The sequence below is a fragment of the Haemorhous mexicanus genome, chromosome 1 (assembly GCF_027477595.1).
Source record: "Haemorhous mexicanus isolate bHaeMex1 chromosome 1, bHaeMex1.pri, whole genome shotgun sequence".
In the NCBI taxonomy this organism is placed as follows: Eukaryota; Metazoa; Chordata; class Aves; order Passeriformes; family Fringillidae; genus Haemorhous; species Haemorhous mexicanus.
In genome coordinates this window covers 108057769-108083837 of record NC_082341.1, presented here as the reverse complement: position 1 = coordinate 108083837, position 26069 = coordinate 108057769, and the positions used below count along the sequence as shown (strand labels likewise).

General features: G+C 36.9%; 1 protein-coding gene across 1 annotated transcript in view; it reads right to left on the bottom strand.

The window, feature by feature from the left end:
- Positions 1–26069, bottom strand: part of LAMA1 (laminin subunit alpha 1) — a 98724-nt gene that overhangs the window by 13721 nt on the left and 58934 nt on the right. The window contains exons 26-49 of the mRNA XM_059843661.1: positions 25875–26060; positions 25629–25756; positions 24493–24613; positions 24203–24340; positions 22377–22498; positions 21394–21480; positions 20956–21149; positions 19219–19361; positions 16257–16355; positions 15165–15276; positions 14840–15002; positions 12308–12518; positions 11962–12078; positions 11705–11868; positions 10950–11088; positions 9671–9764; positions 8369–8485; positions 6768–6950; positions 6336–6490; positions 4375–4518; positions 2906–3039; positions 2578–2728; positions 1992–2116; positions 569–719 (exon numbers count right to left, since the gene is read on the bottom strand). Of these exons, the coding sequence (XP_059699644.1) occupies positions 569–719; positions 1992–2116; positions 2578–2728; positions 2906–3039; positions 4375–4518; positions 6336–6490; positions 6768–6950; positions 8369–8485; positions 9671–9764; positions 10950–11088; positions 11705–11868; positions 11962–12078; positions 12308–12518; positions 14840–15002; positions 15165–15276; positions 16257–16355; positions 19219–19361; positions 20956–21149; positions 21394–21480; positions 22377–22498; positions 24203–24340; positions 24493–24613; positions 25629–25756; positions 25875–26060 (3378 nt within the window). The remainder of the gene's footprint in view (positions 1–568; positions 720–1991; positions 2117–2577; positions 2729–2905; positions 3040–4374; positions 4519–6335; positions 6491–6767; positions 6951–8368; positions 8486–9670; positions 9765–10949; positions 11089–11704; positions 11869–11961; positions 12079–12307; positions 12519–14839; positions 15003–15164; positions 15277–16256; positions 16356–19218; positions 19362–20955; positions 21150–21393; positions 21481–22376; positions 22499–24202; positions 24341–24492; positions 24614–25628; positions 25757–25874; positions 26061–26069) is intronic.

Genomic DNA, 26069 nt, shown 5'->3' with positions numbered 1-26069 from the left:
GAATCTGTACCCAAACAAAGCTTTTCCTTCCTTCAGGAACAGAAAACCACCATCTAAGTATGCAGTGAACTGCATGACATGACAATGAAGGTCTGGTGCTGGGTCTGGGTTATATTGCTTTTGCAGGAGTTTTATTTAATTTGTTTCAGTTTACTGAATTCCCATCTTATGGATTTAATTCAATATGGTTTATCATTATTATATTGTCCTTCTGCAAGCTCAATTCCAAAACATTTTTACATTCTGAATAGGCTCCTCCAACTGAAAAATTAGCTTGTTGTCCTTACTGTTTCCTTTCCTATCCTTTAGCTAAGTAATCATTAATTTTGGTCTAAAATAATTTATTTTTATTCTAAAATTTAAATAAATTGTGAATAATTATTTTCATTGTTTAATTTTGCCCTTAGTTTAGGGGTATATTTGCTCTAATGAGTTGTACTCTAGGGTTCATGTCTTCAGTCCTTTAACTTATGATGCCAATCACAGGTGATGAATTACACAAAAGTAGTAATATGCTCTAATATATGTAAGCTAAATGACAGTTTAGGAATCAGATCCATTTACTTACAGTGCCATTTGAAGCAAGATAGAGAAGAAGCCCATTTGGTGAAAAGGTACTGAAAGATATTAATATCTGAGTCACTGTTGAGCGGAGCGCCTTCTCCACAACCGAGTATCCACTGCCATCAAAATGGAATGAAGTGTCCTCATCCTGTGGGCTACAGAAGTAGAAAACCAGTATAAAAATGTTAACTGAACATTTGTTTTTTCCCAGTAATTTGTATATAAAATATAAGAAAAGTTAGGTCATAGAATAGTTTGGGTTGGGAGGGACCTTAAAGCCCATCCCTTTCCACCACCTGACACATGAAGGACACCTTCCACTAGACCAGTTTGCTCAGAGCCCCATTCAACCTGGCCTTAAGACTTCCAGGAATGGGATGTCCACAACTTCTCTGGGCAACCTCTTCTAGCATCTCACCACCTCACAGTAAAGTGTTTCCTCCTAAGATCTAATCTAAACCTACTCTCTTTCAATTGGAATCCATTACCCCTTGTCCTGTCACTCCATGCCCCTGTAAATAGTCTCTCTCCACCTTTCTGTCTAGCTCCCTTCAGGTACTGCTCAGTCAGGGCAGTCTCCAGGCAGCAATTCATAAAGTGTGGGGAAACACTTGAATCTTGATGCAATGTGTAACTGAAGGATTCCAGCCAACGGCCACTTTCATTATGCAACCTCACAACACACGATTTAGCCATGGGGAAGGATGCACACAAGATAAGTGTTCTTCCCTAATATGCAAAAATGAAAGCCAAATTCAGTGATTTCCTAGGGGAAAAATAATTGTTACAGCATACACCCTCTAAATTAAAACATGTCATCTATTTCTCAAAATGCTTTGCATAATTGCACTTACAATACATGATCTATTAGCCCCTTTCCCTGCAGTACAAGACTCATAAAAAATCTAATACAATCAAGCAGCACCCTCTGCTGTTTCTGCATGAAATATTCTGCAAAGGGAATATGGACAAACATATTTCTTTTTTATTCCTTAAACATAAAATAGTAGTCTGCAAAAGGCACCACGCTCAGTGGCTACAGTTTTGCTATCAATTTTTTTTATAAGACTGCTTTACACTGTTTCTTACCCTAGGAAAGAATAAATCTGTCCTACAAAAAACTACTGAAAAGCAAAGATTCCACAGTATTTTCGTTCACTGGTAGTCCCTACTTCCCAAGCACAAAATAGAGACCAACAATAAAACTCCTCTGAGGAAGTGAATCAAAAATTGAACTTCCATACAAAGTTATTTGATACCACTGATGCAATGAGATTAATGTCCTCAGAACTGTAAGTTAATTTTATCAGTGAAACACTTTAATTTGTCTGAGCTCCATATGCTTAGTTAACATAAAAATATAATATAACAAATGTAAATTACTCTAAACAAGTTTAAAAAAGAGAAGAGAGAGTGAGACCAAATACCTTCCAAAACAGCCATTGCACTTGCCCTCTCTTTCTATGTAGTTCCAAAGACCAACGGATTTGCCATTCAGGGATGCCTCTCCTAGGCACCCTTTAAAATGGGTCACCTTAACAGCAGGTGATTTCTATAAGAAAAGAAATATTTCATGAATACAAGTAATGTTAAGTACTCTGAAAATTATGCAGCAAAATTTTTGCACGGTTGTTTTCCTTGAACTTCAACTTCGTTAGATATAAATCATAATAGGAGAACAATAGGTTTTAGTGTAACTATTAACAATTATAATTGAAATAATGATAGATTAGTACATCAAAAAAGTAAAATAACTATGTCCTTGACCTGCTTACACACCCCTCATGGCATGAATAACAATTGCCATGGAAGAAGCAAACAAAACCATTTGATGATGTCTATACATGGTACATTCACACACAGACTGGCCTGGTTAAAACTTCATGTAAAAATTCAGGATACAAGAAGACCAAATAAAGATGAAGTAACCAAATCAAGCAATTACTTCTGACACAAAAGTATTTCTCAAACATGTTCAAAACAATTAACAGAATGCTGATCTCAGAATTTAACCTTGATTTGCCCTCCAAGTCCTCCAATAAACATTAGGGTTGACTTGTTAACATCCAATATGCTGGCTGTCCCCAGCGAGGTTCCAGATTTAGGTGAAGGTTTCTGATTGGAGTTCACTTCCTCTATGCTGAGTGTACCTGTTTTTCCAAACCTGCCAAATACAAATACTAGTAAATAGTCATAGAAATCACCAAGCCTAATCAACACATACATACTATTGGCTTCTCTTTCTAAGGACAAGAAAAATCTCATCAAAAATGATGAGTGGACATCATCCAAACAGTGGATGCTTTGTGTACACTACTTATAACATTCTCATTTTAATTACCTGGTGGCATGTATTCTATGCCATTTGTTGTTGTCAATTTGAAAATCAGGGTATTCCACTCTTGTTGGTCCAGAGCCCAAATCCCAAAGAAGAGCTACCTTACCACGTCGCATCTCCACTGCCAGGAAGTCTGTCTGAAAAACAGCAGAGCCTATTCTAGCTCATGGAATCAAATGTGTATTTTCACCAGTAACATGGAGAAAGTCTTTCCAGATTCATGTCCCTACATCCCATATTACAGGAGTTGACATTTAGCAAAATCAGGCTTTTCACTCAGTTCTGAGACAAAACTCCCTCGGATTATATGCAAGTAGCTGAATGTCCATTCTCTCTCTCTCTCTCTCTCTCTATATATATATATACACACACATACACTTACTAGTCTGTGAAAAAGTACTATCCCATGATAGTGTGCCACAAGGAATTAACAGCTGTGCATTTCTTGGGATTACAGAGAGAATGAAGAGGAGAGCAATGTGACAGTAAGCCATCACACTCCCTTCCAAGTGGGTGGATGCACCATGTTCATGAACGACAGCTTCAAGAATTTTACCTGTGTTACCAAGCAAATCATTTGATGCACTCCAGCATGCTATATGAAGGTATCACAGGGGGTGTTACACTCCATGTGGTTAATGCCCAACACAGGAAAAGGAAGAGGGAGTTTCAGCACAGGGCCGAGAGGCAGCAGCTAAGGAATCTGGTGCTTTTATTGTCTACCTTTGAAAATCTCTGGAATCATCTAAGGCACGAAAATATTTCTACCCCCAGTGAACACATCTGTCTGAAAGAGGCCTCACTTGGTTACTTAGTTTGAAATCAAGTAAGAAATGCTGGAACCCTAGATGCTGAGAATTTTAAACTTTCTGTGCTGTAAGGCACAGACTCGCAAGAGAACACTGTATTTGACCTGCGACTGTAGGAAAAGTTTCCGAAATTGATTAATAGCACTAAGATTACGAGTGTGCAGTTAGTTAGAAGTGTATAATATCAAAGAGTGTAAAACTCAGAGTTTGAGGTTTTAGAATATAGAAATAAATATGAAACAAGATGGAGGTTTTAAGGCAGAGACAAGTTGTCCTTCTTTACCTTCTTCCTCCTTCTTCATGGGTTTGGGTGATGTTTTGTAATTGAACAGAAAGGTCCGGTTAAAAGGGAAAATAATCTAAGTATCATTTTTTAATTAGATAGTTTAGCCTTAAAAGACCTTGTAACAAGAGATAGCCATTTTTTGCCTTATTAATGAAAGACTACAAAACTCACAGTTGTGAGGCTGTAGCACTGATAAGAAACAATAAACACTTGAGTCTGAATGTGAACTATAGACTCAAGTGCCTTCAATCCTGACCCCAATAAAGGTAAAAAAACAAGCAGAGAATCCACAAAGAAAAAGCATATTTAAAACTTTTAAAAGTAATCTAAAACTTTTGACTATCATCACCTTCAGTAAATGTACCCCGGAAACTTACCTTTCCATTGCTGCCCAAGTAGAAAAGGAGGTTATCTGGTTCAGCAGTTTTCACATTGAGTGTTAAGGTGTTGTAATTTGTGGATGAAATTTGGGGTTGATAGGCACGAATGCAATCTCTGTCTGCTGATACTGCAACTTTAATCTGGAAGGAGAAGAAGAAAATGGAATCTCAACAAGTCTCAGTGAACATAGCACTCACTTGTGGAGCATGTACTTAGCTTCTGACCAACAGATCTCTTTTGCTGAGATCTTCCATGCAATCCAAGTATTGCTGCCTGGGCTAGATTTTTCCAATCTTCTAGATATCTCATGATAAAGAGATTCACAATAGAAAAGAATGAAATCTGTCTCAATACACTCACTTAATTGGGAGGTTTGAATCAGTAAACAAACTATTCAAATACCTCAGAAAATAACAGTAAGTCTTTGGGCAGAAGATCATACAGCTGCAGAAAGCCATGTCATAATATCAGAAAATAAAGATACAGAAATTCAAAATGTTTTAAAATAAAGGAAACCATTTCTACTCTATATTGAGAGGGGGTTTTTTTAAACAAATTAAGAAGGAGACTGTCTGCAACAAATCCAGTAATTTCAAATTTGTAACAGTTTACACAATATTAAAAAATACATTTGTGACTATATGGCAAGTTACACTTTTTAAAGATTAAATAAATAATATTCCTATTATCATATCCCTAAGACCACTGTTTAGTAAACTGATGAAAAATTGATCCAAGCTAAATGTAACCAAACTTCCAGCAGCTTGGTAGTATAATGACAGAAAATCCATCTTAGCAGGAAAAAAGCCTTAATTCCTTTAAATTCATGGAATTTACCTGTAACTGCTAAATGCATACAGCACACACTTGTGTATTGACGCATCTGGACACAGATACATAAAGTTTCTCTTGTGTAGTAAAAAATTACCAACAAACAAAAAAGACCAAATAAAAATACAAACTAACAAAAAACCCAAACTCCCTCTAAAAAAAGCCTAACCATAACAAAACCCTTAACCTACACCCCCAAACAGAACAAATTCCCCCAAACTGGAAAAAGGGACTTTTCTAACACTTCTTTTCACCTTGCCAGGAACTTCTGTGGCTTATGACACCTCAGAAAATACCATTCTGGTTTTTTTTGCAGTGGATTTATTAAGCTTCAGTAGACTGTGATAGAGAAGCAATAACCATATAATTAAGAAGATTTGCAGAAAGAACTGAGTGCCTTCTTTTTTTAAAAAAAAAAAAAACCTCCCTAAACCTTACAATAATATATCCACAAGTATGTCAAAGGCATATCAAAAATTACTCATTGCAAAGTCATTTTCATATTTCTCTCACAGTCTAATGAGATCCATAGTACAATTGATTCACTTTTGCTGTTTTTAAGGTAGGAACAGAGACTTAAAAACAAGAACACTGTCTTCAAGTACTCTGGATAATCAGCTGCTTCTTGCAAAGAACATATGGACATGACAGGCCACAGATGGCAAACTTATTGATAGAATCAACACTCTTGACAAAAAGTTTGTAGTGGTACTTGATGTCATATGGGGCACCCCACATCAATCTCTAAATAACCTCAAAAATTAAAATCTTGTACTAAAGAGAATAGCAGTACCATCCTCCAACTTGTCTCTTTCTGGTCAAAATCTCTCATGACTGCTCTCTGGCATACTCTGTTTCATTATTTTTGTAGGAAACAGGAGGAAGGAAATAGCAGATAAATTACTAGCTGGCTGTTCCAACAAACTCACAAATGCAATAAGAACCTTGATGCTAAAACCTTAAAATGTTGCCAGTATGATTTTAGCATCAGTCAGTGCTCTTTGGACTTCACTGAGACTCGGCAACAGCAACCAGGTACCTTGAAAGTAAATTTTAGGCTCCTTATCTCAAACAACCTCCCTGCTGAAAGTGAAAATTCATTTCAGTCTGGGATGATAGCACTTACAGATGCTGCCTGCTTGCGGGCCTGGCTGATAAGTTCTTTAATTTCAGATAGGTTTCTGTTCAGGTTCTCCTCTAGCATTTTCAAAGGTTTGAGTCTATCCAATAAAAGACTTGCTTGTGCTTCAACTTCTTTAACTTGTTTTTCAGCTGTGAATGCTGTGGAAACATAAAAGAAATGTTGAGGCAGGGTGAAATTGCTAAAATACTTAGCCAAGGTAGTCAGCTTGTGATCATTTTGGTTTCAGCAACTTTTAACATCAGTAAGGGATATACATCCCATGTAAATCCTCTAGAGGACTTTTTTTAAAAGTTAGCATATTTTTACTGAATTAGAAATAAACTCTCAGTCCATCAGACTCTAATTTAATGCCTGTTAAAACTGAATATCAATATTGCTTCTGCTAGCAGTGACACTGCCACAGAGCACACTTACCAGCTTTTGATGAATCAGTTATGAGTTCACTTGTTTTCCTCAAAGTGTCATTAACTTGGGACAATGCAGAAGATGTATTCATCAGCTTTCGACTGAACTCCCCAAAGTGACTTAAATCCACCACAGCACTGGTGTTTGCAGACACAGCCAGCTCTTTCACTTCAAGCATGTATTTCCTGGTATCTGAAACACAGTTCCAAGGTTAAAAAATATTCAAAACTTTCATACATTCTTGTGACTAACAAATGCCTGGCTTGTAACAGCAGCTACATTTCTGTTACATTGCCAAAATACTAGGAATGCTGTCAGTTACATTCCTGTCATCATAACAATTGTATTGTCCTTTCTTTGAGGAACTTGATTCTGCCTATCTCATCAGGAAGTTTGTATGAATGCATCAGGCTCGTAGTGCTTAAGTTCCCTAAATGAGTGTTGGCACCAGAGACACTCATCTGAGACTGCGGTTTTGAAGCCTATGCAAAGCTGGTGAGGCAGAAGGTCTGTCTATTACACCCTCTGGTTTTGGCTACAATCACCTGTGTACTGAGTGCACCACCCCCAGTCTCAGCCTGCCCCTTACACCCTCTGCCCACAGGAGTGGAATATGCCGCAGCTGGCAAAAAAAGGCCTGAGTTAGACCTCTAAGGATCCTCCTTCACCACTCTCTACACAGAGAGCAATGCCACCAACAATCTCTGACCAGGGGGAAAAAAACGAAAGAGACAACTTCAAGGAATGTAATGTTAAGCTGTGAGTTAAGGAGAACACTCCTGTGATTTTAATGACTTAATTTTCAATGTGTAGCTTTATGATAGATAGCATCCTGCAGTTCGTATCCAGTGTAACATCATCACTACTATTACTCTTTAGCATGAATTAGGTCTCTGAACTGCAAAAAGGGTATTTTAAGGCTTTGAACTTAGCATTCTAATCCAGATTCACAGTAGAATCAAATAGCCCTCCAGCAAGAGATCTTTATCAGTGTTTTTCTAACTTAAAACACATTATTTAGATTGACAAAGTATTTTGGACCCTCTTATTCACAACTTAAAAGTAATTGTCTCAATTAGTTTCCATGAACTTTAGGTCTTGCCTCTATTTAAAATGATGACTGAAGAAAGAGGAATTCTTTCATTTTAGAAAAGCACAGAAAATAGATTTTAATCAATTAAATGAAGTCTGCATTTACAACAAGAAAACATTTACATGCAGGCTGTAAAATTCATAGACTAATATAATCAGTTTTGTAACAAGCCAGAAAAGAAAGTGAAATCTCAGAGTTCCATATGCAAATTTCTCTGCATGTGGGATTAAATATTCTATAACTTCACTCTCCTTACATATCAGTGCAATTTTATTTCCATCAGAGCCCCTCCTGATTCACAGCAATGTGAAATGTGAATCAGACTACAGACCTTATATTATAACCCAATTATGTTTAATGGGTTTACTGAAAAGAGTGTAAAATATTTAGGAGGCTAAATGAAGTCTCCAGTATAGTTTATTGCTAGGTTTCTGCAATCAGATAATGAACAGGGTTTTATTACAATTGTACTAGAGAGTTCTGCAATAAGGAAAATGTCAATATAAATTTCACTTACTGTTACGCAATGCTCTGAGTGTCAACAGAGAATCATTAAGTTGGTTACCAATTTTATTAGTACTTTCCTGAATCTTTTCTACCTTTTTGTTCAACCCATTCAATCCAAATAGAAGTCCTGTTGAAAGAAATAACACACACATAAACAAATACCATACAACCCACACAAAACCAAAGTATTCATTTCTTTCAACAATGGAGCTTTTTTTTTTTTTTCCCAACAGAAAGAGATTTTACAAGCAGGAATGCCAAATGAATGCAGTATAAATAGATAAGCTCTTATGGGCACTGCTCTGTTCAAAGCTACCCTTTTTGACCAATGCCATGAGACTGAATGGCTACAAACATACCAAGGAAACAGCTCTAAATTGAAATTATTCCATGACTGTGAACTGTAATATTTTTTACAGTGTTCCTCACATTTTATGTTATCTAACAGGAGCCAAAGAAGTGGCTTTTTTCTATAGATATGTGATCTGCTGGCAGAATCCTTTCATTAGAAATTAAAATATGTAGAAGAGAAGGAACAAAAAAAGGTAATTCTGTACATCTGAATTACATAAAATTTATACAAATTTGTAAACCACCGGTATTGCAAGACAACACTATTTTACAGTTACAGTTTATCTCTGTGAAACATTCCCTTTCTGTCCAATTTTGTCAAAAATTTAACTTGGAGTTTGCTTCTGCTCCTACACAAAGCCTTTGTTCAAAATGCTTTTGAATTTTCATGGTGTAGACTTCAAGTCTTGCTAGTATCAAGGTTCAATGCCTTGCCTTGGAGTAACAGAAAAACCAAAAGTATTTTTGAGTTTATGGAGACAAAGAACTTCAGCTTTTTTTTTGTACTTTAGCTGTCCAGCAGGAACAAATAAAAAGGATTAGGATTTAAACATGTCATCTTATATACCTGTGCCATCCATGATTTATTAAATAAAAACTAACAGAATTTTCAAGAATTATGTTTTCTCTTTGTTTAGTACACAATCTCTAATGATTTAATTCATAAACTTTGGAAAAACAGCCATTGCAAGCACTGCTTATAGGCAAATGGGGTATAGTGAAGGCCAAATTTTTAAATATTTACAGAGAAAAATTTTATTCTTACCCAAAAAATGAAAATACTATGAGAATCCATAAAGCATTAATCTTAACTACATGATAATATGATCATAGTGATATACAGATATTTACCTTAGCTTGTGCTCATTAAAAAAAAAAATAAACTACAGAATAAAAGCAGCACAAACCAGAAAATGGGAAAAAGAAATAGAGGCAGAAATATTAATTCTATTGAACTGACCATCACTTTTTTTCTTCAGATTTTTAGCTTCATTCTGAAATTTGGAGCTAAGCAGTAGAGTTTCTTTTCCCTGAAGACTGAAAGACTCCTCTGGCTAAAAAACACAGACATTAAGTTGCCACATATGAAAAACAGAAATTCAATTGAAAACATTTAAGTATTTGTAGACACCTACATAAAGTTATTGAACATTCTTGTTATTTATGAGATATTCTATTCTTACCTTATTAAGCATCGATTTAAAATAATACAAGTTGTTATCCTTTATTCAAGAATGTGACATTGAATGTCTTTGTGTTTTAATGTTAAAAAAAGACAATTATGAAACAAAACCTACAAAATTTTAGTTTCAATACTGCTAGTGATTCAGCTCTGTCTTTTGGAAATTCTAACTCCAGAGCTAATTCAAAATTTCCAGCACTGAGGAATTTAAAGTGAGATATTTCAAACTCCCAGTCTTAGAGGTATTCTTTTACATTTCTCCAACTGAAAACAATGGAAAAACACCTTGAAGGATTCATGCTGCAGACAGCTTTAATAAGACAGAGTGCTATATAAAAACATACAAGCTCACAAAACAATGTCAATTATTTAGATTGCTGTCATGTAAATGCATTATCACATCTACTTGTGCAGGTATAACATGCGTGACAAAGAGATGTGAGGGAGGAAATAAAACTGTAGGAAACTTGAGATCAGATTGGGAGCTGGTCTGGTCTTTCGAACCTACTGTTTCAGTAACAATCTGATAATCTTTGAAGGCAGAGGGATGGTAGATAAAACACAAACATACATTTGTTATGAAATGTCCTCTACTAAGCAAAGTAGCTGTGGTTGGGAATACCCAGATAGAAACAGAAGAGGGATAGGTCAAATAATGAGATCATTGAATAATTCTAAAGGAGGAAGGGAGCACTATAGAGATTTGGGAATTTAAGTTCTATGGGAATACATCAGATGCCTGACATAAACCCTCATAGAAACAAGTCCAGTCCAGATAATATATGCATTAGATATTAAAAAGCAAACAAAACAAAGGGAAAATGGTACTGTGGCAGAGAGAAAAGCAAGGTAAACAGAACTTGAGATGTGGTGTCATTACTGCCTTGGAGTAGGGATTCAGGATACAGTACATACTAGCTGGTAGGACAGGCTGCCATCAAGGACATGCCTCCATCAAAAAGACTCAAGTTTTCAGCAAGTGCAGAAACAATTAGAACAAATATTCCTAAATGAGAAAGGGAAAGACATAAATTAAAATACTAATTTTGATACTTACTAAATCCAAGGGGCCATTCACAACTCTAGATGCATCATCTGCCAAACTTTCTGTTCTTTCAATCACACTTTTAACACTGGAGTGAGTGTAGATAGCAGCAGTTGTGTTCAGAGTCACATTTCTTACTCTGTAAAGGTCACTGAATAGACATATAACAAGCAATCCTGTTTTCAATCAAGCACTGAGTTCCATATCTTCAATTACAACATGCACATCTTTCCAGAATACATGATGCATTCTGAAACAAATGAGCACACCTTGCCCAATGTTGCATAAGGGGCTTTCAATTAATTATTTTGAACTGAAAGACCAAGTTAAAAGGTTTTCAATTATGGGGCTTTTCTCTATTTTGTTAGTTGCTGTTCTGTTTTTTTTTCCATTCCATCTCTATTTTTTCCTCCTATTTTGTTCCCTTTTGCCTATGTTAATTTTTTCAATTTATAAAGACCCTTAGAACAAACAAATCATATTGCCTAAACAAAACAGAAACAAGCCCCTGCCTGAAACTCAAAAAACAAAGTACAGATACAGGATCTAGGAGGAAATGATAAGCATCTGAAATCAAATCTATATTAAATTTTGCTTTACTGAATTTATCTAGCTGTGGTGAGGTCAAGAATTGCTTAATGTTACTCCAAGCAAAATTTTCTGTTTTCAAAGCATGGGCGGGGAATGCGTTTAGTGAGTCAGGCCTCTACCTATTAAATCTGACACTAATGTAAACCTCTTAATTTTGTAATTCTTGAGTTGATCACCTCTCCAGAGCATCTGCAAGTCTTTGGAACTGGGTGGCATGTTCCTCAGCTCTGTATACCAAGTCAAGCACTCCTCTCACAGACATCTGCATCACCAGCTTATCCACATGATGTCGCAGTTTGGTGCTCCACAGGACCAACCCATCCTGGTGGACTTCCACATTCTGAAAAAAAAGTTTCCCTTTTTTTTTGTTTTTGTTTCACTAGCAAAATAAACTTGAGAATTTCTAAGAGGATGTTAAAACTTTAGGACTTACAAATGTAGAGTTTTCTACATCTTGGGCAAGAGCAGCAGCATCATTCAGTAGGACCTCCCCTTCTTTAATAAGCATGGTCGAGATTTCTTCACCTTCCTTTATTTTTAGCTTTTTGTCCTATAGCATAAATCAAGTGTTTTACAGCAGGCTGATAAGCCAGCCATACTGATGAGTTCACATAACATAATATTGTGGTTTTCAAACACGGATCTGGTTTCCTTTAAATTTTTAAGGTATCATATATATTAAAACATTTAAATATGTTTAAAAATGTAAAATATCAGCTTTTAAACACAATCACATATTTGGTATTTCTTATGCAGCAACAGTGACTGTCTACTCTTACATTTAACTCTGCCAGGTTGCTGGAGATGAGAGGAAACAAGCGATGGGTCTCATTGATGTTAGCGAGTGCCTCGTTCACCAGGTCCTGGGCATCGCGCAGTCTGCTGTTCTGCTTTGATAAGAATTGGCTGGCATTCGTTTTCAGTTCAGCAAGTTCCTGCTGGGGTTTGAGATACTCTTTCTGAACCTGGGTCAACAACTCTTCTGCAGCTCTGAAAAAGGAGAGGAATCACAACTAAAAGAAACAGCAAAGGAGAAACTTAGGCATGGATTTCTTAAGAAGAAAATGGTGTCATGTGAAATTAATTTATATGCCTCCTACTAAAGTCTGCCATCTTTTTTTCCTGAATAGCATACATGGTGGTTTAGTTATTCACCTTACCACACAAAATGATGACTGCCTGGGGAGAGGACAGTAATACAGTTCATAAACTTTGCATGTAATGACGAGAGGGAAAAGGGGTGAGCATGAATCACTTTGGTTTGGATTTGATTTGGGACATACCCACCCACGTCAAAATCTCTGTGAAACTTTCCTCTGGGAGTACTCTATATCCTAAGTGTAGTGATTCATATTTTGAATGTATGATCAAAACATCATTTACAAGGATTGTCACTGGAAAGAAACAAGTAACCAGAACTGAAAGACATATATGCAAGAGTACAGAAAAGTTTAAATATCAAATAAAAATAAAGAGTGTCATTAAAATGAACACTGATATGAACAATCTCTGCACTTATATTTTTAATCAGCACAGAGACTATTGGGCAAATATTAAATTCTCCAAAATCTGTCAGCTGTTAATTGCTTAAGCCATTCTATTTGGGAATATTTGCATCTTCATTTGAACACTTTCCAGAACTGAAGGAACAGAAATTGTAATTATCCTGGAAGTCTATTCCTTAGTTTCTTTTCATTTCAGCACATATGCTGAACATTGCAACTCCTGAAATGGTATTTTTACATAAATGTTTGTCCTTCTTAAATCTGAGTGCATATAACATAGATCTTTAGCCAAAGTGAAAGAAACCTACTTTATTTCACAGTTATATACAGCAAAATGCAATCCATCTTTCTTAGTGAATAGCAGATGTGCATTTGCATGTATTTCCTAAAACCAAAAATTAAGAGTCCCTTCAGTCAGAAGCCACCATCTTAAAAAAGTTACAAGAAGATCTAAAGAATTTTGTAAGTCAATAATGGCTTCTGTTTCAGCATAGAGTAAAAAGGTTATACTCCAAATTGTCTGGGGCCTTTGCCTTTCATGGCAAATGTGTGGAGACCTCAGTAACAAATGTTTCCTAAAGTACCTTATCACAAACTCAGTCCACTGTGAGTCATGTGGCAACATCTACTCCCTGAAACACAGACTAGCAAGCTGCTTATTTAAATAATTTTTGAATTTACAGCTGCATTGCTTAAGAAACTCTGCAGAGCAAACAACCTTATAGAACTTACTACCGCTCTTCTTCGATCTGTCAAAGGGCCCTTATCAGAGAGCTTTCAGAAATTTCTATAACTGAAAAAGTTAATTTGCAAACACCTTCTGTAACAGCTCAAAAGCTGTTGATGTTGAAAGTCAGAACATGCTGTTACTATGGAACAACACATTTGGTGAAATATTTGAAGTACCTAATAAGAATAAATGGTACATTTCTGGTCCACTTTCATGTCTGGATAGTTTCTATACAGTTCTACATTCAGCAGAAGAGTCTGCTGAACAAAATGAGACATGCTACCAAAACAAACACACTATCCTGCTTAATCCAAAGTACTTAATTAAAAAAAAAAAAAGTCAAATTTTCAGAAATATTCTACTTTGGTCTAAATCCTTGTCCTTGAAGCCAACGTTAGCATTCCTACAGGTTTTAGTGTGATATGGCATTGGTTAGTATTTCTGAAAGTGGAACAAAAAATTTGCTGACTTTTGGTACAGTTATTTCTTACCTTGCCAAGTCTGGCAATAAGCACTAATAATGACTATAAAAGCCATTTCAAAATAGCCTTCAACTGGGGACAAATCAAGACAACAGAATACAATCCTAAGCAATGACTCAGAATGCTTAAAAACATGCCTTGGTTTTATTTGCAGATCTTTGTGTTACATATTCCATTGACAATCAATAGTCATGTCCTTCAGGAGGCCTGACATGTCCTGGGCTTGCAACTGACTGAGACAGTTTTCAGACAAAACCAACAGAGTGATGTGTATTAGGGTCAGATCAGAAAGAATCTGAAATCAGTGAGTCTTTTGACTTATTGCAAGGGAATTTTGTATCACATCCAAGTTAACAGGCTTTACTATTGATTTTACAGACTTCTAAAAGACTTTATTATTGATTTGTATCACATGGGATGACTAAGTATCACCAAATCACGTAACTTCAAAGCAAAGTTCACACAGCACCACCTGGGCTAACTATGACACTGCCACTTATTATGGCAAAATGTTTCTCCAGATACCTCTTCAAAAAAGCAGTGTTGCATGGCAGAGACACATGTGAAATAAAGTTTTTGGTAGAACAGGCTTACTTTAGGACTGTGGTAGCATTATGGTGCTGCTGAACAAAATCCTTCTTGCGCAATGCATCCAAAAGGGCAGAAATATCATCCTGCAGGCTCTGAGATGCAGCATTTGACAGAGGCAGATCCAGGCCCAGTGTTTCATTTAGTGACAAAGCAACTTCAGCAAGTACTGAGTAGGAGAATAACCAATTCAGTCATGCCATTAAAGAACATATTTGAATCCCCAGTGCAAACCGTAGCATTTTCCATGGACATAGAACTTTAAGAGTTGCCAAGGGCATACCCTTACTAAATTTTATAAAGAAATGGAAATATCTTAAAAAGAAGATACCTTTGATGGTTGTATGCACTGTGTCAATAAAGCCAGTCAGTTCTTGACTTTTATTCCTGGTTTTCTGAGTCATTGTGTCAAGCTGCTGAGCTTTTTTCAAAAATCTAGTTGTCTAGAATAAAATCAGAGATGATATTTCACAGTTCTCCTAAAACTCCATTGTACCCAAGATTAATTCCTGACTCTTGTCTATTGTTTTTATGCTTATTTTCTTAATATTGAGAATATTTTCATTTAAGGAAACAATACTTTTTGATAAGGTAGATCCAACTGGTTTACAAATCTCTGATGCTTCCATCCTTGCAGATGCCTTGTGTTTAAAGTTCCAGACTCTCAGATCAGAGTTATCAATTATTTCCATAATCAGTAAGCTCATAATTAGCAAAGCTATTTCTTTAACTAAGTAAATATTACATAATATTTTAGGTACTACTAATGTTTGTTAAGATAATCACTGTTCTGGATACATCAATATTAATGCAATACAATAACAGCACTCAGTGGAAGCACCTGGTTAGATTCTCTATACATGGCCAGAAAATTATGAGAACATTTGGTCAGCAAATGAGATCTATTGGCTGAAGTACTATGGTCTATTTCCTACCTACAACTATTCTTCTGTTAAGACTGGATAAATCAAGATGTTGTCTATCTTTCCTGTGAGACTTTAACAGATTTATTTCTCCTGAGATCATTTTAAATACAACACTACAGGCATCAAGGACTTTTTGGTGAGCATTCAGCTATGACATAACTTTTAATAAGCTCCACTTATTAAAACCAATGAGAAAAAAGTAACTCACTCTCTCCAGTTTAAGAACATTAAAGGAACACAGTACTAAAAAACTTTTAACTTAAACAGAAACCATGTACATCTCCTGGACAATATCATAAGCCACTGTCATTTGCAGAAGATTTCCACAAAGCAATTAACTCCCCTTTTCAGGAAGACTACAGCATGGACTGAATTCTTTCACTGAACTCTATAGATTTTAAGTAATTTCTGAACAAGTCTCTAGCATTCTGATATTAAGCTATGAAATCTCAAATTATTTCTCCAGATAGGCTAAGAATAAAGAAGCCAGCACCTACCTCTTCATGCAAGTAATCAATTCCTCCTGATAAATTCAGAAGATTTTCTTTTGCTGTATCTAAAGAGTAAGTTGGGTCATCTCTAGGAACTATAGACCTCTATAAGAAATGAGAAGTGACAGCTCATTGTAATTTGAAGACGTTGTGGGTCCAGAAAAGTTGGGAAGAAAATAATTATGCACACTATTTAGATTATTTATATGTTGGAAAGGACTGATTTTCAAAGCACACAAGATGACAAAGTAACTACACACCTACAGTTCATGCAACACAGTGTACCATTTCTTTAAATAAGCAAGAATCCAGACATGTTGTATTTTTAATTGAGAAAAAAGGAAGGAAGCAGCAGTTCTGCATTCCTAATTCTCAATTCCACCGCAGTCTGAGCTGCCCAAATAAACTACTTTGAGGAGTTCCAAGACCCTTCAAATTAAATATTTCATCCAGTACCATAGCTGCTATCATTTCAGCAACTGGTCCTGTAAGAACAGCTGCACTAGGGTGTATCTGTGAGGGTGACCCTGGAGATCAGCAGTCCTGTGGGTCCCTTTGTCAATGAGAAAGAGTAATAGGCTGTATTTGCCTTCAAGGTCACCTCAAACCTGCACCACACAGCAATAAATAGGTCATTGTACCCAAGTCTATTATATTTGATACAGTCAAGGCCTGAAACAGAATACCACTTCTCTAAAGATGCAAAGAAACTTAGGGCATCTCTTACAGGGAGAGCAAGTCTAGGAAAGGTTATTTTCAGATTTCAGATGTTTCAGAGCCAATCATTGTAAATACCCTAATAAGTTACAAATAAATAAATAAATAAACACACATACATACATACATATAATTAAAATCCAAATTTTTTAAAAAGTACTACACAAGAGTATCCAGCCTTGTGTCAAATGGAAATTTCAAAGTCTTTTCCTCAGCATTAAAACAAGTGAAAGAGAAAGCTAAAGCTCTTGAGCCTTTAAGCCCTGCAGGTTTCTTTAAAAGCCTAGTTCAAAAAAGCAGGACAGGACAGCAACAAAGTTTAGGGATATCAGGTGGAGTAAAGCAGGAGGCTTTAACTAGAAAAACAGAACTACTTAAGTCTTCCAATGGACAATCTGATTTGGTAATGTTGTCATTAGCAAAGGACCCACAGAAAGGTACAGAAAAGAGGAAGTACTCGGGTTCCTGAGAAACCAACATGAGGCAGAGGCAGCACAGTGAGGGACAGCCCTTCAGGGAAGATCTGCAATTCACAGAAATAACCTTGGGGATGTTCTGGCCTCCAGCCACAGTTTCTTTGGTACAAGGCAAAAGACAAGGTTATCTTTAAATGTCCAGAAAAGGGGGAATACCTGCTTCCAAACAGAGAAAAATTAAAAGACTATCAACTTACCCCCACAATTAAGTTATTTAAAAAACACTGTGGCCCGATATAAATGAAATTACATGAGTCACAAGAAGTTTTATATCACTTTAAGCACCTACTTCCAAGACAGTGACATCTGGCTTCAATTTAATTTTAATATTGAAAAAATGTATATACTAAAACTTAAAAAGCAAAAAGTAAGTAGAAGCTTACTTAACTACTTATGGTGAACTTACTACAAACTTACTATAGTTAAGAAAGCTAAACTTACTTAAGAAGTAAGTAGAAATTTAAACTGCCCTTATTTTTACATAAGATTTGATTTTTCTTTGCTGTTAAGTGCTCAATAAAAACTACATATGAATAATGTTTCCAAGTAAAAGATGATGGCGCAGGAGCAAACAAACACAAACTAATTATAAAAAGCAAGTGAATTGTATCCTTGAAGTATAACAATACTTCAGTACACTTATGCCTTAGGACATAAAGAAGAAAAGCCTAACTGAAGCTTTCAAACTAAAAGGTTAGCAAGTAAAATTGAAGGACAAGAGTACCTCTGCTGAAGCATAAACATGTAATTTAATCAAGTTTGCCATCAATTATTGTAATTATTAACATTTCAAAGTACACTGATTGGAACTCATTCTGCCTTATATCTTAAATAGAAGAAATTAGAATTCAATACTTTAATTTGCTGAATTTGGCAGCGCAAAAAGACACATTATTTTGATTTTCTTGTGATATGGTGAAATACAAAGAAGATAGCTTTGTTTCTAACTCAGAGCTTTTCTGCTTGACTATTACTGAGAAGACTCTTACGAATAAATGTGCTTATTTTTAGTAGTCATGAAAAAGGGAGGTTCCTGTTTATCTCTGTTTTTGTGCAGAGGCCACATGAGCCTATTCCTCAGCAACAATAAATGACCTTCTGGAATCACAAAAAGTGGTATTTCATGCTTTGTTTAAGGGGGGGAGGAGCTGAAGGGAAGTTAGCCCCAAGCAGTCTGAAAGTGTCCAACACTGAAACAGTCCACCTGACTTTACTGTCCTGAGATGAAGGACAGAGTAAAGCACTTGGACTGCCACACTGACAAAAAGAAAGCAAACTGCTGCACCCCAAGCACCCTTGCTAATGGAAAAGCAGCATATCAATCCAGGGAAGGACCCAGGGAACTCCAGGGAATCTATCTAAATCTATGCCTTGGCAGCTCTTTAGCAAAGGGACTAAAAAGGTAGAAGACCTTGTCTGCTGTTTCTATTTCACCACTGAAAGTTAATCCTCTTGCTGGCCAGATTTAAGGCACATAATCTAGGTGAAGCACATACATACAGCACATTCAGAAAATCTGACTGGTAATTGAAAAATATATCAATCCATTAATTTAAATGCCAGTGCAACAGATGAAAAGAAACTTATACAGGCAGCCAAAGAACTTAAGGTATATTTCCACAGCAAACATAATGGTCTTAACCTGGCATCACTTACACATATTCAAGCAATGAACTTCAGGAGGCCTTCTGTCAAATTACTAGCACCTGTGGGTGGCCGCAAGTTTTGCTTTAAAAGTGTGACAGAATATTTCTGCTGTTTATGTGTTCATTTACCTTCAGATGTTGTGTTGCATTCTCCAACTCTGACAATATCCCATAGGGCACACGGTCAATACCAGTGAGGTTCACTGAAAGCATGGCCTCGTTGAGATTGTCCAAACTGTTTAACAAAACTCCTGTGCAATTGTCATCACAAGCTAAATAAAAAATTTAAGAAAGCAGTATTAATACTAAAATGAAGACAAAAAATACTGCACTTTTGATTTAGACAGTATGTGCCTTCATCTTTTGAGTTAAGAGTGATAAAGTATAATAACTCTGAATGCACAGATTTGTAGTCTTGCCTTTCCCTTCTTGCCCAAGAGTGAACTTATTCCAAATACATTCTCCTTAGGTTAGCACACATTAGAGCCCTATTGGTCCTGCTAACTATCGAGCTGCTTTATGTATTATAAGCTTATTGAGCCTATTTAGCTATTTTGCAATAAATCCACATTGAAGCCACTCAGTCAAACAGGTATGGCAGACAGGAAATTCAAGCCTACAGTCCTGTAATTCCATTTATTTCTTAGATTTTTTTTTTATTTACACAAAATAAAACCTGAGTTCTAAATTCCAATTCATTATAGAAGCAGACTGCTGTACTAGATGTGCCTTTCTGCTACTTACACTCTCATAGAGAATTACAAGAGTAATTATTGGGGGAGTATGACTTATTATTGGTGGAGAATGCCTATAAACCTGGCATAATTCCAAGAGTATTATTACAGCAACCTCACATCCAAAGGGTCAATGACATAGGAATTCAAGATTTTGCAATAAACAAGATATTATACAGTCCGCAAAAGTCTTAAAATTATCTTCCCTTAAACTTGTTTGTAAGACTAAATATGCCAGTTTAAGAATTAACTGCTTGGCTGACATTATGATCTCTACTGTAGTTTCCTCTGTGTTCACAGAATGGATGAGGTTGGATGAGACCTCCAGAGAATATCTTCTCCAGACCTCTCTGTTTTACAAAAATAGTAAGTTATTACGGTTTCTGTTGCTGTGTGATGTCATGGTTTGCCTCTGATACCTCAGTTCCTCCCTGGCCAGGTGTGCCAGTCACATCTCCTTGCCCCTCTCTTGCCCCCTGCTGAGCACTGCCTGTCAATCCAGGCATTCCAGAAGGGTGTCAGTGATTGGCAGAATTCAAAAGATGCCCTCCACCCCTGTGGGGACACTGGGCCATCCAGGTGTCCTTTGTCCCTTAAGACCTCCTCTCCTGCACCTGGTTGGTGGTCCCCATGTTCCTTCCCTCCCCCTCTCCCCCAGTAAAAGGGCGAGCAAACCACACAGTCAAGAGTTCTGTTGGAGTTGTTGCTGGATTCAGAGGCCTGTGGGCCAGGAATAAAGATCTGGATCATAAGCCTCCATCAGAACCGACTCCTTTCCTTCACCACCACCTTAAAGCTTCTCCACCAGAGGTAAACCTGAGGACCACCCGAGCTCCTGGATGGATGCCTGGACTTGCCTCCAAGTGCCCAGCTGCAGCATCCCGCTTAGCCAAAGGCGTCTCTGGGGTGAAAATACAACAGTTGACGCTATTTGGTCAAGCAGCAAGGGCCAGACAAGCTCAGGCACGTCCCATCCAATTATATTGGTAATTATTCCAGTAGGTTTCTTTCCTTCACAGAAAGAACAGGGCCTGACACCATAAACCCATCCAGGGAATAACCATGTGCACAAAAATACCACTGGAGCAGACCACAGCCCCTTGGGAAAGTAAACAATTTAAAAAGCACCTACAGACACACTCGTCCTCCAGCAGAAGGTGCCTGGGTTCACACTCCTCGCAGAGCTGTCCCGTCACTCCTGGCTTGCAGAGGCACTGCCCGCTGGCACCATCGCAATTCCCGTGAATGGAACCGCCCGGATTGCACTGGCACACACGGCAGCTGCCACCGGGGAGCTGAGGGGAACCATAGTAGCCAGGGGAGCACCTGCAGGGAGGAATGGCACACTGAACATCACGGGGTACTCATCGTGCCATCAGATGTTACATTTACTGACAGCTTGGGGTTGTTTTTAATAGTTCAACAGTAACTAGAAAATCACTCCAAGTCCTTGAGCGCTCATTTATACACTTATTTATGAACACTGAATAATCTGAGTGCACATATGGCTCATGTTAACCAAACTGCTCTGGGGAGTTGGGAATAAATTGGAACATCATGTGTAACTCACCTTTCACAGTACTGTCCTTCATATCCTGGGAGACAGGCATCACAGTGGTAATCATGAGCACCTTTCAGGACACAAGTGGGACTAAAACTAGGGGAAGGATAGACAAATACCTGCTATCATATAAATAAAAGACCAGACAAAGACAGATAACACCTTCAGTCACGGGTTAAATACTGTAAGCCACAGCACCTTCTGTTTAATCTGATTGCATTTCTCTAGATTTTGTACTTTAAATTAGTTAAGTTTGCTTTCCCAATGCAGCTCCATTACTGCAGAACATCCTAGAGCACATTATGGCCTTCCTTTGAAAAGGTAAGACAATGTAAAATGGATACTGTATGATATGACTATTTTATATATTTAACTGAGACTTGCATGAAAACACCAGAATTGCTAGACTCTCATTCTGACTTGATTATACAAAAGCAAACAAGAAATATGCTTCTTAAGCTTCAGAAAAAAACCCAGCCTGTACAGCATTTTGTTTGTCAAAATACAAAGGTAACTGTTCCTCTACTAAACAAGCATATCTATAAATTTCAGACAAAAGAATATTTGTAATTCCCCTTGGACTGATCTCATGAAAAGTTCCTGCACTGAGTGGGGATGACCTGAATCTTTGTAAACACAAAAGTACTGTTCTGTGAATGAAGGAGACTCATATTTGATACTACAAAATGTCACAGCAACTTAGTCAACTATCTATAAAACAGTCTACGTGTCTGTCTTAGAGAAAAAAATTACTCATTTATCACCTAATCTTTTTATTTTAAAATTTCATAGAGTTACCAGTACAGCTCAGAATGCAAGCTCCATTTATTAAACAAAAATAGGCAGCATTCAAATGTCTAAAAATTAAGGACCCATAACAATAACCAACCCCTACTGCCATAGTGTAGGAGGAGCAGAAGGAGTAGGAGGTTGGACAAACACAAGAAATGGGAATGGTGAAATGTGCACTGGATTTAGTCAGTCCTGGTTACCTGACAGGGTTGGCTCTGGGACAGGCACAGGGAGAGCAGTCATTGGCAGATCCAGTTACTTTCCCATAGTAGCCTGGGGCACAAGCACTGCAGTAATCACCAACTGTGTTATCTCTGCAGTTCTGAGACACAAAATTCAGACGGTTAAAAACAACAACAAACAACAGAAGTAACTTTATCTCCTTTATCAATATAATGTGTACAGTTTCCAACAATGATCTCTATATGTCACTACCCCCGGTCAGCATTCTCTGAGTGAAAAAACTTTTTATGTAAACAGAATGCCAGCATATTTTGTCTTATGTGAATGCTCCTTCAGGCAGGCTGACCTAATTTCTTTTTTAAATTTCCATAAAGTCTATGTATTTTTGCTACTATTAATCAATTCAGGTCAGGACATTACAGTACAAAACAAAAATCCTAAAAAAACCCACAAAACAAAAAGTCTAAACAAAAGAAACAAATAAACAAAAAGGAAAAATTAAACAGAATACTTGGTTTTTCTGTTTCAGTATTTCAGCAAATGCTGAGGACTATCACCAGTTAGGATTAACAGACACTACATTTTATTTGTCAAGAGTACTGATCAATAACCAGTGCTGTTAATATTAAAACACTAAATTGGTATTATAAACACAATTTAACTGACTAGTCCCCCAACTGAACAAAAAACATTTTTCTGCTTTCCCCTCCCTTTTTTCTTTTAACCTTTCTTTTTTCTTATTCTGTATTTCATATACCTGCTAGTGTGTATTTTAGCTTGGTTGGTGAGGTAAACAGTAGCAATGCAATCTCCTATTTTATGGGAGCAGAAGTCAGGTGAAAACCAACCCTCTTGCCTACACCACTCAGCTGGAAATGTCTGAGAAGTAATCCCAAGACACAGATGACTTGCTAACCCTCAACAAAAAAACTAAGAGGAAGAATGATGATTCTTCACCTCTGTGAAAGACCTATGCACCTTAGCCTTGCAAAAGTGAGAACCTTAGTTCTTACTCATGAGAGACATACTTGTGTGCAAACCTGAAAGCAAAAGAATGGCTTGGAAAAGCCTGAAGGACTAAGGAAACTCACTTAAAAACTAACTTCAAGAATGAATTCAGTAGAAGTTGACTTTGAACTAACCCAGTCACCGCTGGAAAAATAAAGCAACAGGAGGGAAATAATTAGAAAAAAATACTGAGCAATGTCAGGGAATGGACTTAATATGCCTTATTTGGTTAGCTGAGAATTTGCTGTCCATAGGCTATCAGACCACAAGAGAGAGGAAATGTGTTAGTCATATGTGACCCCTCTTTGCAACCTTTGGGATAAAATGAGAAAAGTGAGCAAATCAACTTAGCTGAGGCATATCCCTACAATACTGTAGTCTCTGGGCATAAAAGAAAAAAAAAGCCTCATTTAAAGCTGCCCAGAGGATTCTCTTCCTGAGAAAAAAATTACCTTTGATTTAAGTCTGTGGTGCAGTATGGTTTACTGAATCTTTTTTTTTTGTGTGTGTGTGCCTAATCAGACCTTGTCCAAAAGGCCAGAAAGTCTCACAGAAAAACAGACAAATTCAACCAATATAGAAGTAACATTAAAAGTAAAATTAAAACTAATTAATGATTTTGAGTATGTTAGTGCCCCAAAATCTTGCTAATTTTACTGAATGGACCATAAGGGAAACTATTCACATTTGCCATTTTTCAGAGCTGTAGGGGGAAAAAAATTCACACTTTATCAAAGTAGTACAGCTGTATATTTCTTTTAAAAACTCCTTGGACAGGTTACTGCCATTGTATGCTCAGGTGAAATCAACAGAAGAATGTATAAGATGTACATACCAAGCACTTCCCAGTGTCAGGATCACAGGTTTCACTATGGTTGTTGCACTGACATGGCACACAAGGTGCTAGCAGAGTGTGAGGCTCTCTTACACTGAGTTCTGTATGCTTCCCCCTGTAGTATCCTGGAGCACAGCTCTAGTTGTAAGGGGAATAAAGTAAAATTTTAAAGAAATTATCACAGTTATCAATAGCAACAACAATTTTAAAAGCCATTAAAGTAATTTTTTATATTTTTTTTTTTATTTTCACACTATTAGACACACAAAAAGGATTCAAGGGTTCAGTACCTGGCAGGACAATCCAGTGTAACCAGCAGGACACCTACATTGCTCTACAAGATGAGCTAGAGGTCTGCCTAGATGCATTTCTTCAAACCTGACTGCCATTTCCATTGAGATATTTGCAATTCTACAAGACATATGCAGAAGAGAGTGTGAACATCTTAAGCAGCATGAAAACAAGATCCAAAAACATTTTCAGGCTTCAAGGGCAAGGCTACAATACATAATCTTCCATAATTTCCCATCTCAAAAACTGAACATTTTTAACTTAGTTATAGGACTTAATCTACAGCCAAACACAGCAGAAATTATTCAAAGTAATAAAGGTTGATCCCTCCCCTCTTGATCTGGAAAACTTCCCAAACCCACCATGCAAGAGTATGTTATTCTTCCTCAGAGATATTAGACAATTGCATTTGGCTCATGCCACAAATTTGGACAGAGCTAACAAAAAGATAATTGGGGGCATGTGAATCAAAAATAACACAAAATCTGGAGGTAGAATCAGACTTCTTCAGAGCTGTGAAGATGTACAGACATTGGGTTTTCATTGGGTGCACCTTTGCTTGTCTTGTCTGTTTCCAGATTGACAGATGAAATTATGATATCCCATCCCCTCCTTCTCATTAGTAACAGCTCTGGACAGAAGGGTAATAAAATGCTACTGTTCTGAGGTAGGACTATCTTATTGCCACTGCCCAGAGTGTTTCAAGCTACAGGAGACACCTAGATTGATACAAATCCAAGAACTCAGGGGATCATGTGCTTCAACTGAAAAAAGAAACAAAAAATTCAACATCCATAAAAATAAGATGGAAAGGGAATATTTTAGAAAATATAAAATATTCAACTATATCATCAGTCCTGCAGAGCACTGCATCAGCCTCTTCTTCCTTGTGTGTTTTGCTATCAAAGAAAGCAGCAGAGCGAGTCATTTAGTATTTCACAAAAAAATAATTCAACAGGGATTCTGCTGCAATGAAAAGTCATAAATGTTTTCTTGTCAGAGGAAGAACAGAAGTCTTAAATAGGAAATTGTAAATTTCTCTGAGGTAAGTCTTTATAGCTCAGTTGGGGCAATTTGTAAATTAATTCATAATAAGTGCAATACAATAAATAAATGCAATCAGAGGTTGCTTTACCTGCTTTGCTGTAATCCTTGGCCATAAGCTGCCTTGATAAGGATGTATTCAACATTGCTGAGCACAGACATGAAGTCAGAACGTAAGACAGGCTCATCAGACACAGAGTTAAAATACTTCCAAGAATCCTAGTGAAAGATAACACATTAATTATTATTATTATTATTTATTTCTTTATTATTAAAACCAGGAACATTCATGTTTACTTCAAAGTAATGCTGTGTTCCTGCCTGTATTTTGGCTTACCTCCTTCATTTCTACTTCCTTGTCAGTTCTTACTCCATTTTCTGGAGAAGGGATGTCTACATAGATAACCAGCTTGCTGGTGTGACCTCCTTTCATTAGAATCTGTGGCTCAAAATTTGAGGTTCCAAAGCCATCCAAAGCATAAAAGGCAACAGTATATCTCAGCTTCCCTCCATAGGCCATGAGCTGTTTGGA